Genomic DNA, 14,183 nt, shown 5'->3' with positions numbered 1-14,183 from the left:
TTTTATTTATTTTTTTAATGAAAAAGAATATAATTTGGGCAAACTTCAATGCCATTAAAAGTTATTGTGCAATTATAAATTTTTAAATTGTAACATTAATATCATTTATAATACAGTGTTCAACCCAATAACTTGTTAAACAAAATCATATACAAATTATGAAATGTATTTTGTACATATTTATTTACATCCTTAAAGTCAACAAAAAGATTACTTATTTAAAATTCTGAAATTTAAGAAATTTGTAGCTTAAATGCTTTAAATAATTAAATAAATCCAGTATTTAGGATTTTACCATATGTATTCAAATACTTATATTATTAAGATTTTGGAGAAAAGTCACTCCTTCTCATATATAAAAAAATATATATAATATAATTAATTTATCCTAATTTCACACATAAACTATGTGCTTCTATTAAAAATATTATTATCATGGTTGTCATAATGTCATATACGGTTAGTAAAAAGAGAAAGATATTTTATAAAATTTAAATAATATTTTTAATTTACTTACTTAAAGCATAATTTTTTTTTTTTTTTGTGCTAAGATTGTAAGTCAATTTATTAAAGTAAAAAGTAAACAGTTTGAATCGTGTTCTTTATTTAATATTATGGGGGTCTTCACAAAAAACGTGATTGAGATTGAGATTGAAATTTAGTATAGAATTTCAATCTTACTAACATATTAAGATTGAAAATTCTATATGAAATCTCAATCTCAATCACGTTTTTTCTGAAGACCCCCTATTATATAATGTAGATCATTTCCTTTTTTGTAATTTTCTTAATCCTAATAAATGACTTCGTTAAAAAAAAAAATTTTATGGTATGTATTGGAATATTCTTGAATTTATAATCATGCGCTTAGGAAATAGGAATTATCATGAAACACTTTATTAAAAAATCCGATTTTATAATTTTTATATACGTAACATGTTTGTTTACAAAATTCTGTATAACAAATAAATTTTTAAAAAAAAAATCACCAAAAGGAATGAATCCACGATTACTGCATACGAAAATGAATGTTCGATAAACGGTTGAGAGTAATAACTTCATAAGGCTGATAAAAATTAGATTCCATGAAATGAAGATTTTACAAATCACAAACACAGAAGAAACATGATAGCGTCGCCGAATTGGATTCATATGCTCCAATGGCATATGGACTAATACAGTATTCCTGCTGTCAAAATCCATACAAGTTGATTCAAATAGGATTACATTTTAAGTACCCTTATTGAAACATTTCATACCAAATTTTCCCATCATGGGATGAAAATACATTATCGTCATATATATAACTGTCATATCATTTGTTTCACTTTCTGATTTTTGGTTAACTCGAACGCGTGTCAAAAGAAAAGAAAATTAGACTTTTTTTTTATAAAGCGACAATAACTTTTACGTAGTTACTAATTAATCAAATTACAGTTTTTTATGTAGACAATAAAATACCATTTTTAATCGATAAACTTTTCGCAATTAAAGCTTTTTAGTTAGACGATACAAAATATAATTTTCAGTTTCATATTCCAGAAATTCCAAACTATATAATTCATTTATTTAATATACTCTAACTACAAATTTGTAATATTACATAATCCAGCCATTTATAGTACTGCATAATAAGTAAAAAAAATTGGGTTTAAACATTATAATTTAAAGAACATTGATATCAAGATCAATTTCTTTGGAGACGTATCCTTATATTGAAAACAAAATTAGATAAAAATTTTATAATGTTGATTTATACTTATAAATGTATATTTGCTTACCTTTATCACGAGATTGATTAGAGCTCATATTAATATCTAATTCAATTTCTTTTGTAAAGTAATCTGTTAAAATCATAAAAATCAATTAAATTATGAAACTAAATATGTTGATTGTTAAAATCTAATTTATTTACCACTATTTTCAAATTCAAGAAATTTTCTTCTTTTAATACTTTGTTCTAAATAATTATGAAAGTGAATTAAATAGTAGATAGTATAATGAAAAATAATAATTTATTAAATTAATTACCGTACCATTGTCATTATTGTCTTCAACCGAATCATCTTCAAACTTTCTTTTATCTTTAAAATAATATTAATTATAAGTAAGAACATAAAAAAACCGTTAAACAAAAAATGAATAATTACCAGTATTTTTCTGATAATAATAAAATGGATCTAAAAATAAAAAATTGTTAAAATTGTTCTTGCAATAAAAATGCGTTGTAATTAATAAAATTTGTTACCGATAGATTGACTCCTTGAACTCCTTAAAGACATCGCAGATTTAATCATGCGACTTAATGGTCTACTCTTATAAATGGCACCTGGACTAGTTATTGTTACAGGTCCAATATCTGATGATTTAATAATTTTAGTTTGATTTATATCACGTTCATTATAATACACTTTATTAATTTTCAAATACACATCTATAGTTGTTGGTCTTTTTGCTGGATCAGAATGCCAGCATTCCTTCATTAATTCAATATATCCTTCAGGTGCATTTGTAACAATTGGTGGTCGTAAACCATCACATATTTTGATTATAAGTTCTATATCATGAATTTCATCCCAAAAAGGTCTTCTACCTGTCATAAATTCCCACATAATCATTCCAAAACTATATATATCTGAAGCTTCACTATATTTTTGTCCTTGAAAAATCTCTGGTGCCATGTAAGGTATAATACCATATTTCTCATTATCATTATTTGATTCAGTTGCAGATCTGCTTATTCCCAGATCACCCATGTACGCAAAATTTCCCCCAAAAAAGATATTTCCACTATGTAAATCCCTGTGGATAATTTTTGCTTTGTGTATTTCTTGAAGTCCATTTATTACAAAAAATAATTCACACAGTTTTATCCGCCAATTAGTTTTATAAAAGTTATTACTTAAATAATGTATCAAATCACCTGAACTATAATATGGCATAATAATCATCATATCTTTAGTAATAGGATCTTGAGTAATCCCAAAACATTCACTAATGCCATAAGTTGTATAATTACTTGAAAAAATCTGATAATATACCTTAAACTATAAAATGAAAAAAATATTAATTTATCGTCATCAAAAATTAAAAATTGAATGCGCTGTACCTCGTTCAGTTCCTTGGATGTAATGTTTTTAGAATTATTAAGTTTTTTGAGAACAACTGTATAATTCTTCTCACGAACAATGTTATCAGTAGAGTTAAGCGTATCAATTGGACCATCAACCCAAATAGCTTTATAAATTTTACTAAATCCTCCTTCGGCAATAAATTCTATATTTTTGAATTGATCATAGGGAACAAACTCTAATATCCTACAAATTGAACTTTTAACAAAATTAACTCGTGTATTTCTGATAATGTCATCAATGACTTTGTTCCCACTTAAATTAAGTTTGGATATTTCATAACATAGTTTACAAGTTTCATGATTTTCGTCAATAATGTTTCTTATATTACATTCTTTACATATTATCCCTCTTTTACCAACTATATCTAGCCAACTTAAGGACATATTGTCTGACATCATAAACGATATTTATATTAATTGTTTCGTTATTTCAAAGATATATAATTTATTTGTAGCGTTCAAGAAAACCTTCTAGTATATATATTTAAAGTAAGGAGTTTAAATCCTAAAGAATTATAGTAAACAATTAATCTAGAAGTTCATTATGGAAAGATTTTGAATGAACTCCGACTAGAATTCCATGAAAGAATAAAAGAATTCTATAAATGCAGTGATCAACTTAATTGTAAATTGTCGCGTGATACAAGTTACTATAATATCGTAACTCCATTTTTTTCCATTAAAAGCAAGTATTTGCTGTTTGTGTAACAACCCTCGTAATAATAATTCATTAAATTCAAAATATTGGTTGAAAAAATCGATATTGATTATTTTTTTATATAAAATTTTATTATTTTTTAAAAAAATTATCATGAATGTATAAAAGCAGAAATGAAACAAGTTGATAAAGGATTCAAATAATTTAAAATTTAATTATATTTTTCACCTAAGCGTAAGTTCTTATATTAAATTTTAGTTAAATAGCGTCCAAGATCTAAAAAAAGTGTAAGATAAATTTCATAAAAAAGACCACATAATATTAATAAACAAATTTTATAATAATCTATTAAAAATTTTCTTTCTTTACTTGATTTTTTTCCCCTATTTCTACAGCTACAAATATAAAATTTAATTATTTCTAAGTTTAATATATAAAAAAAATTATAGATTTAAAAATATTTTCACATATATTTGTAATTTATTGATTATCATCTATTCTATTAAAAGTTTTTTCGAGAAAAACCATTTCATAGATCAAAAATTAAAAGTATATTTATTTTTGTTTTAAGTAATATTTTATAAGGTATTACTTCAAGGGATAGATTTCCAATTTCAAATTTATTAAAATAGCCAAAATAGATCTTGGATTCAAGTCGTGTCACAAACTTGAGTTGACTCGAGACTTGAGTTGCACAAGCGGCAAATCAAAACCTCTAAGCTAAAATAATCAAATTTTTAACCGGCCGCCTGTTCAAAATTATTTTATCAAGTGATTATCAATATTTATTTTTTTTTTATTTTAGGAAAAATCTCCATTTATTTATTTTTGTGATTAAAATCTTTTCAAGCGCAGCATCAAACAGAATTCCATTATATAACATCCCTTTTATTAACCAGTTACAAGATAAAAAAAATTATGTTAAAAAAAACTAATAATAAATTAATAATAAAACGTTTAAAATTTTACTAAAATATCATGATTAAAATAAAATTTCAACGCAAAATAGGTAGGGGGATAGATAGGACAGACTGTCACAGACATACGCTTCTGAAAGCAGGCTGCAAGTAATTTCGTGAAACGTATTTACCACCACGAATTTTCAGTCATTGCATTACAGACAAATACTTTAGGAACGGGAACTGTTGGAGTGTCCGAAGCGTTATAATAAAAAATCTCTCTAAAAAAAATGTATCGCTGCGTCATTAAATTTATCATAAATATTAAATTGTATATTAAAAGTTAATTCCCGCGTTGCTGTTGTATTTATTACATATTGGCTAATTGAGTGAGTCCCAAAAATTTTGGTGTACTTCGTTGATCAATTAAATAGATCGTCATGTGATACGTACTAAAGTTAAATTACTATTTCGAAAATGACGATAATCAAGATAATATATCAAAATTCAGATTTAAGTGGGTTAATTTTATAAATATTTAACGTTTTTATTTAATAATCAAATTTATTAAAAATAAAGAAATAACAAATTTTTCTATGAAAAAAAAAAAACATAAATATGTGTACTGATATGTGTACAAAAAAACTTTAGCATTTTAAGATTTTATAAATTATTCATTTTTTAGTTTTTGAATAAAAGAAGGAATAATTCTTTTTAAAACAAAACTAATTGATATAAATATAGCCCACAGAATTCCACCAATAAGTTCAAGAACGATATAATTATTTCCTTTAATGAATCCCATCCTAGATTCAGCAGGAAACCATTCATTTAAAAATTCTTCAACAACATTAAGATTACTACTGTGTAAAATATATTCATTGAATCGGCAGCTCTAAACTTACTCTTGCTATTCATTTTAGCTAAAAATTCCAATCTCACTGAATTTTTCTTTATATTCTTATCTTTTAATAAAAAAATATAATATCACTAACATCTAAGTTAAACTTATTCAATGTTAATGCAACAACCAGCTCTGATATATCTAATTCTTAATAATTTTATAACTTTATTTATAAAAAAAAATTATTAGTAATCCGAATAATTTATCATTTGGAACCTGATCTTTTATTTGTTACAAAAATTATAATTCCTTTTATAGAATTTCATTACCTGAAAAAATTGTTATTTAAATATGCATTCGATGATCCTATTGTTCTTTACATTTTATGTAATCCTTTTAGAAGTCTAGAACAAACTTTATGACCGTAGCTTGTTAAAATGTGATAAAAGGAATACAGTACTCGGGACTGAGTGACAAATATGATTTCACACCTTGTAAATACCAAAGTTCCTAGAATACTTATGAAAATGAGAAACGCAAAGAGTGTATCACGTGGTAAAAATTCTGGGGAAAGAATCAGTTGATCCGTACCACTCTGAATATTCGCCAAAAAATTTTGATCAAATTAATAAAGCTTAATAAAACTCGTTATCTTATTCATATTTACAGAAAAAATATTTCATTTTACTTTATTGAATTTTATTATTTTGTTTGTTTTATTTATTTAATCTTATTTTTTTTCTTGTGGTAAAACTATTTTATCTTATTTTATCTTACTTATTTTATATTATTTATTTATTTATTTAAGTTAATCATTATTATATATGTTAATATTCAAAGTTCAAACCTACAGCTGTGGAACGTATTTAAAAATCAATACTGTAATCAATTTATAATTGGATAATAAGAGTTTTCGTAAGATATTCTAAAAGATTTCTTGACATTTGCGCTTCAATGGCTTTATTAAAGGTATAATTAATGATGTAATTGATATCAATGAATCAAAGATTTTTTTGCGAAAGAACGATTATATTGATTAAACTGATTTCATTAATAAGATACTGTAGTTTTTTAAAATATTCAGAGAATTTTTTAAAAGAAATAAAATTTATAATTATGCCAAAAAGAAAACATTTTTACAATCATATTAACCAATCTCTTCCCTAATTCAACTTTCCGAACTACTTTTTATGTCGAATATGTCAAATGATCTCGATTTGAGATTTGGGAAGTTTAAACAGTTCCTGTCCATCATACCATTTAGATTATTTATTTTACAGAATGTTTTTTTTTATTTTTTAAATTTTTATTTTTTTTCATATTCTTGATAATTAAGTAATTGTATTATATGTTTTTTTATGGCTGTAATTTAATTAAGATATTATATCATATAAAACACTTGCAATGTTTTAACAATACAATATAATAAATATTCTATATGATTACTGCTTAAAACGTAATAAATTCCTGTAGCAATAATGCAAAAATTTTTAGTTTTATATTTTTTAAAACACAACAATTAGAGATATTGTAATTACAGTCACGTGTTATCGAAATACTATGATCTTCCTCTCCTTTTTTTACTCGTTCATATCCAAAAAAGGATCAACATGTAAATAAATCACCTGATCTATCTAAAACTTGTTTGAATAAGTTGTTTTACCGCTCCCCTTCTAATAAAAAAAAAAATTGACAATAATGTCTTAGCTTATACAATATAAATTATAAAATCATTCAAATTACTTTAAATTTGTATATGTGAATCTAATAAAATAGTTTATAATAAATAATTTGATTTTAATTATTTTTTTTTTTTTCGATTAAGCAAACTTCAAACATTATTAAGATCTTAGTAATTGCATTTCAAATATAAAATTTTCAGTTACGAGTATTACGGTCAATACTATAGTAAATTTTCTTGTAAAAAAATATTTAAATCTCTTTGTCTCAAATTATTCCTTTAATATCACATGCTTATCAAAGAAACGAAATTAATTAATGGTATTTGGGATAGTTAAAGAATTCTTACATAAAGCAAAATTTATAAAATTTATAAAATCTATAAAATCTATAAAATCTATATAATCTATAAAATCTATAAAATCTATATAATCTATATGAAACTTTTTAAATCCTGAATTAATGATAATGAACTACATAACAATGTTTCGTTATTTAGGAATAATAAAACCACTGATTGATTCAATAAAATAGGACCGAAAAAAATTGTTATATAATTTTATTATATGGTCTACCAGGCAACTTTCTTTTAAAGAAATCCCCTCTTTAGATGATTTGTATCACTGTCATTTTTTTTAAAATGTATACATTTACTAAAAAAATTATCAATTAATGTGCCCAACTTGATTCTTGATTTCACCCTAGTGTACAACATAAAAAGTTGATTCCTACCCTCGCTCATAAAGCTCATACTTGACAGTGCGACTAATCCTGTACTAACAAAACTTGATTTAATCACTTTATCAAAAGCTCCTCCACCAATTTCAACCATTTGAATAAATTTATCATATTCAAAATAACGAATATATACATTCTTTACCTTTTTCTCAATACAGAAGTTATTTAATCATAAATTTTAGTTTTACTTGTGAAAAAAAATTTATTTCATTGCAATACACAACTTTTTAATTACATAATACTGTACTCACTATATTTTATGTTATTTTATTTATTTACTAGCTGGATGCCCGCGTTTCACGCGGGCCTGGCTAATTAAGATTATGAAAATCAGTTATAAAGTATAGAATGGTTATTGATATTAATTTGAAAGTTTGTGGTAAATAGGGAATAATAAAGTAATAACATTTTTTATTAGAATAGTTATAATAGTTATAGCATTATTCAGCATCATTTGCTGATCACGTTAACCATACAACACATCAAATTGATCAAAATACTAATGTTGATCAAAAGTGTAGTAAATTGACATGTACTGTATAACAACACATATTATTATCACAGTATTATTTTAATTATTTTATTAATTGAATGTATTTTTACATTAACTGTTCTTCACTTCTATTATCACTAATGTAAAGAAATAAATAAAAATCATAAATCTTTTTTTTTTTAATTTTAAACTTTATTAATATTGTGATAAATATTTAATGAACAACCTATCACAATTTAGATGACATGCATCTGCTAATAAAGTATAAATCATAAATCCAAAATTCTGGTGTCTAGTAAAAAACTTTAAAAGAAGAAAAGAAAAAAATGATTAGTAAATATGAAAAGAATTTTTTAAAAAAAATCAAAAATATAATTGAACTAACCTTCACCCTAAAAGGTACTGCTAAAACCTAAAAAAGAGAAAAGGGTTGTTCCCTACAAAAAAAAAGCTAAATTAGTGATGTTTTTTTAAAGTTAAAAATTCATTTTTCAGAACTTACCCAAAGTTCTCAAAAATTGACCATCTATACTAAAAAAAAGAAAAGAATGAAACATCAATAATGTTTCATTAAAGAAATAATGTTAGATAAATTTCATTTACCAAAATTTGCATCCATCCAAGGTGTCACAAAACTGTCTAACCTACAAAATATAAAACATGAAACATTAGTTAGCATTTCGTTTCATTAATAAATAAAAAAATTAATGAAATACACTTACGAATTCCATGTCCAGAAAGACTGAAAAAGCCACCTACAGAATGCAAAAATAAACATTAGTAACATTTTGTTAACTAACATTACGTTAAAAGAAGCATTTTAAAAGAACCTACTAAAATTTCATGCATCCAGAATCATGAATAAACTGTATAAAAAATGAAGAAATGTGATATTATTAAAAAAATTTTTAAAAGAAAAAATACTCACCACAACTCTGTTCGTGTAAATTATACCTTATTCAGTCATCCAAAAAAAATGAAAAATTAAACCATTAGAAATGTTTGATTAAAAGAAATGTATTAAATCCTTCCTTAATACCAAATTTCCATGTGTCTGAAGACAAACCAAGAAAACTGCTGAAATCTAAAAAAAGAAGGATTTTTTTTTTTGGTTTTTTTTGCAGTTATTAAATACCTGTAATTTCTGTTATTAGAAATTTTTGATTCCCCCTGGTAAAATCCCGGTGGGTGGAGCCTGCGACACACACATCCAGCCGGTTCCTATAACTTTGAGAGTTTTACAGGCATTAGAAATTAAAAATTAAATGTAAAATTTTTTTAAAAGAAAAGGTTTATTTTATTAAAAGAAAAGGATTTTTTTTTTCGTCATGTGGGAAAATTCAAAAAAACCGAAAAATATTTTTTTTTAAAAAAAAAAAAAAATTCGTCGTATGGGAAAATTCAAAAAACTTTTTTTTTAAAAAAAAACAATGACGACTTCTAAAATGACAAGAATTTCATTGTCACGGGTTAAATTATTTTTGTAATTTTTTATATTATGTTTTTTACATCACAATTACTAATCGGATTAGTTGCTATAAATTTGTTCTAATTCAAAATTATATTGGGATTAGGGCTACCCAATTAAGCTAATTAATGCGCCACTTCGAATCCTATATAAAAATCTGTAGCACAGGACGCAGATAAATGATGCTGGACGATCCAATTTAAAATCCACCTTTTTATGCAGAACGTTACGGTCGCACAATGCTTTTTTTTATAGATATAGATTTCTATGGAAAGCCGTCCTTGACAAAAGGTTGATATCCAGACATCATGTTGGATAATGTCTAGACATCATGTTTGATATATGTAGGATGATGTTTGTACATCATTCAACATGATGCTCAAGCATCAACCGACATGATGTCTTAGACATCATGTTACCAAATATAGTAAATTTTATTTTGTGTAACTCATAAATATACTATATTTGGTAATTTGATCAGCATGATGTCTAGACATCATGTCGGTTGATGTCTTTCACATCATGTTGAATGATGTACAAACATCATCCTACATATATCAAACATGATGTCTAGACATACCATCATGATGTCTAAATATTATATTTCATGATGTTTGGACATCAACCTTTTGTCAAGGACGGCTTTCCATAGATTTCGTCATTTGATCTTACCTATTATAGAAAATTTAAATAAAAACCCTTATTTGCCAAAATTGGATAAATTTAATTGCCGATCAGATTATTGTGTTCCTTTGTGTATTTTAACTAGTCTTGTTTCACAATTTTGTTGCCGATCTTGAAATCATTCAACATAAAATAACGTTTCACCACTTTTTTTTCATTTTTTTTTCTTTTCCTTTATTATTTTAGTAATTTTTACATACGGATTAATAACATTTTTTGTTTAAGAAATTATTTATTAAAATGGATGAAATTAAACTAAGTGATGATGTGTTTGAGCAAATAAAAGATTTTAACATTTGGAATTTAACTAAAGAACAAAGATTGTTAATTGATAAACTAATAACAGACAAAGAATTAAAAGAATGTTATAAAAAAAATGGTTTATGTAAAGAATGTAAACAGTTTAATACTTGTTTTTGTTATTGTCAGCCATGTAAATCACAATATTTTAAACAAAATTTCAAAAATTGGACAAGTGGAAATCATGACGTTGATGAATTTATTCAAAAAGCACAATTAAAGGCTGAATGGTATTATAAAATCATAGAATGGATTGAATATGATAAATTTGAAGATGTTGAATATTTAGCAAAAGGGGGATTTGGAACTACTTTTAAAGCAGTTTGGAAAGATGGTCCTTGGACAATAAATAATTTTCAATTCGAAAGGAAAGGTGAAACAAAAGTCGCTTTAAAGTGCTTACATAATTCCCAAGATATTACAGCTGATTTTTTAAAAGAAGTAAGATATTTTTTTACTGATTTTAGTATTATTAGCCTTTATAAATGTTAAACTAACTATAATTTTCTTTTAAGGTTGAATCAAATATTTTAGTATATTATACTAGTAATGTAGTTCGTTGTTTTGGTATTGCCAAAGATCCAAAAACAAATAATTTTATAATGGTGATGGAATTAAAAAATGGTAGCTTAAGACAACATTTAAATAACAACTTTATTTCACTGGATTGGAATCAAAAGTTGTGTAGTTTATATTGTATTGCAATTGGTCTTAATGATATTCATAAAAAAGGATTAATTCATCAAGATTTTCATTGTGGAAATATATTAAGCGATTTTAATAAAAATGCTTTTATTACTAACTTGGGATTATGTCAACCAGCAAATGTCAAATCCTCTCAAAATAATAATAAAAAAATATATGGTGTATTACCTTATGTAGCTCCAGAAGTTTTAAGAGAAAAAGAATATACTCAAAAAAGTGATATTTATGGATTTGGAATTATTGCATATGAAACTTGTACAGGTTTCCCTCCTTATCATGATATAGCTCATGATGATTTCTTAGCAATGAAAATTTGTAATGGGTTGAGGCCAAAGTCTAATTATAAATTACCTCAATTCATTTTTGACATTATTAATCAATGTTGGGATGCAGACCCTTTAAAACGACCTAATGCAGATGAATTACAAAAGTTATTTGGTGATTTATATATTAAGAGTTATTCAAATTCTTATTCTGTGATCAAAGAGCAAATTAAAGAAGCAGATGAAATTAATAAAAAGTCATCCTCATCACCAACAGCTCAATCACCATTATCTTCTACAAGTACACTCACATATATGACACATCCTCAAGCAATTTATACAAGTAGAATTTTAGATTTTAAAAATCTTCCAGAACCAAAAAATGCTGGTAGTAATTGATGATTTATTTGAAATAGAATATTCAGGTAAATTATATGAATTTAATTTGTTTTATTAAATCGTATTTTTAATACAATATTTATTTCCGGCTTTTTATATACATTAGAATCAATAAAAGTTACCAAACTCAATATCAATTCCAAAGATTGCAATTAAATTCTTTGTTTAACATAGTTAATAGAATATTAAAATAATGTAAAAGCAAAATTTTGTTTATTATCAAATTTAACCTTATACTGTATTTTATACTTGTTTTAAGTTTATAAAATTTATATGTTTAAAAAAATTATCTTAATAGCTATATATTTTATATATTTATTATATATTAAATGAAATACATTAACTTACTTTTCTGGAATCCTCTATTTAAAATTTAAGAGAAAAAAGAATGATTTCTCTATTTTTTATCATCGTAGTGGATTAACATAATTTTTTTTTAAAAAAAATATCATTTGATTAGTTATTGAAGTTTTTTTTTTTTAATAACAAATATATATCTTTATTTTTAATAAAATAAAAATTTATCTAAATAACCACTGATGCCATGTAATAAAATTTAGACATGAAATAACATTTGATTAAAAGGGCAAATTTAAGATATTAGGAAATAAAAAGGTCTTCTAGCACACTTAGGATGTTAAAAGAAAAGTTTGGCTTGTTCCAGGAGTATCTTATTCCAATGTTAATTCTTGTGATTATAAATTTGAATTATTGATTAATTTGTAGTACAATTTTGTGTTCAATATTACCTTTACATTGTTAGATTAAACATTACAGGCAATAAATTAACAAAGCTGGTATTCATAGTTAAAAAAGAGAGAACGTATTTCTTGTATTACAATTGACACAATGAAATCAGATCTGAATGTTAGTTATACAAAAGATCTAATCTTAATTACCTAGATTGCAATTCAGATAAAAAAAAATCATTCAAAATTTTCTCTTTTTTTTGATGATCAGTCAAAGAAAAAAATTATTTTAACAATTGTACACTAATTTATAAGACAAGACATCCATAAACTCATAAAGGACGAAAAAAAAAATAAACTAATTAACATATAAATTGGTGGTAAACAAAATTTACACTTTTTAATAGTAATTCCAATTTGAAATAAAATAAATCATTTCTGTTAAACAGGTATAAAAGTCAAAGTGATGGCAAAATTGAAAAGATCCAGCATTTTCAATCATTACAAATTGGAGTAAAATTTACTTTTTCCAGTATAAATAAAATTAGTCTCTGTGACTAGTAATGAAATCTTTAAATTCATCATTACTGAGTTTAATTTCTTCCATAATAAATAATAAATAAGGAATATATCATACAGAGATTATGGATAAAATAAAAAAAGTAAAAAGGAAAAAAAAATGAAATGAGATGAGAAAGACACATTATTTAATTTATAATATTGCATTACTGAGTCATGTGATTAATAATAAGTATGAAGTTTTATAAAGTTAAAATAAAATCTGTTATCCGTTTATTTATATGGAAATTAAAGAGAATTTAAATGAATAATGTATTTTGTTCAAAAAACTTAACCTTCAATATTAATTTTTGAAAAAATAAAAAAAATTATTAATGTTAATACTATTGATATTATCATGTTTAAAAAATGCAAAAAAGTTAGGTTAAATAATAATTATTTACGAACTTAATAAAACATATCAAAATAAGCTAAATTATTACATATAATTTATATGACGATATTATATAAAAGTATATCTAAATTAAAAATGTTTGATAAAAGGAGAATTGCATTTATCATATTTACCATTATAAATTACTTTAAAAATTAAAAATTTCCAAATTCTCTTAGTTACCTTCTATAATGGATTGAATATAATAGATTTGAAAAAAATTACCAGTTGAAAATATTTCAAATTATATGATTGTCACCAACCATGATATACAGGTA

At 24.1% G+C, this 14,183-nt stretch overlaps 2 protein-coding genes across 2 annotated transcripts; both read right to left on the bottom strand.

Moving 5' to 3' along the window:
* Positions 1 to 1,665: 1,665 nt before the first annotated feature.
* OCT59_027991 (uncharacterized protein) lies at positions 1,666 to 3,517 on the bottom strand (the record flags this gene model as incomplete). The annotated part of the gene is made up of 8 exons (XM_066147008.1): positions 1,666 to 1,709; positions 1,782 to 1,844; positions 1,916 to 1,960; positions 2,037 to 2,084; positions 2,151 to 2,180; positions 2,249 to 2,593; positions 2,924 to 3,047; positions 3,110 to 3,517. 8 exons carry the CDS (start codon positions 3,515 to 3,517, stop codon positions 1,666 to 1,668), a joined length of 1,107 nt encoding a protein of 368 aa, XP_065993765.1.
* Positions 3,518 to 8,551: 5,034 nt separating this feature from the next.
* Positions 8,552 to 9,294, bottom strand: OCT59_027990 (uncharacterized protein; the record flags this gene model as incomplete). Its single annotated transcript, XM_066147007.1, has 7 exons — positions 8,552 to 8,582; positions 8,672 to 8,748; positions 8,831 to 8,850; positions 8,948 to 8,976; positions 9,049 to 9,089; positions 9,168 to 9,200; positions 9,280 to 9,294. 7 exons carry the CDS (start codon positions 9,292 to 9,294, stop codon positions 8,552 to 8,554), a joined length of 246 nt encoding a protein of 81 aa, XP_065993764.1.
* Positions 9,295 to 14,183: the final 4,889 nt, after the last annotated feature.

Source organism: Rhizophagus irregularis, chromosome 8, assembly GCF_026210795.1.
Source record: "Rhizophagus irregularis chromosome 8, complete sequence".
Classification (NCBI taxonomy): domain Eukaryota; kingdom Fungi; phylum Glomeromycota; class Glomeromycetes; order Glomerales; family Glomeraceae; genus Rhizophagus; species Rhizophagus irregularis.
The sequence above is the reverse complement of the archived record's forward strand: the minus strand, read 5'-3'. Positions and strand labels throughout refer to the sequence as shown.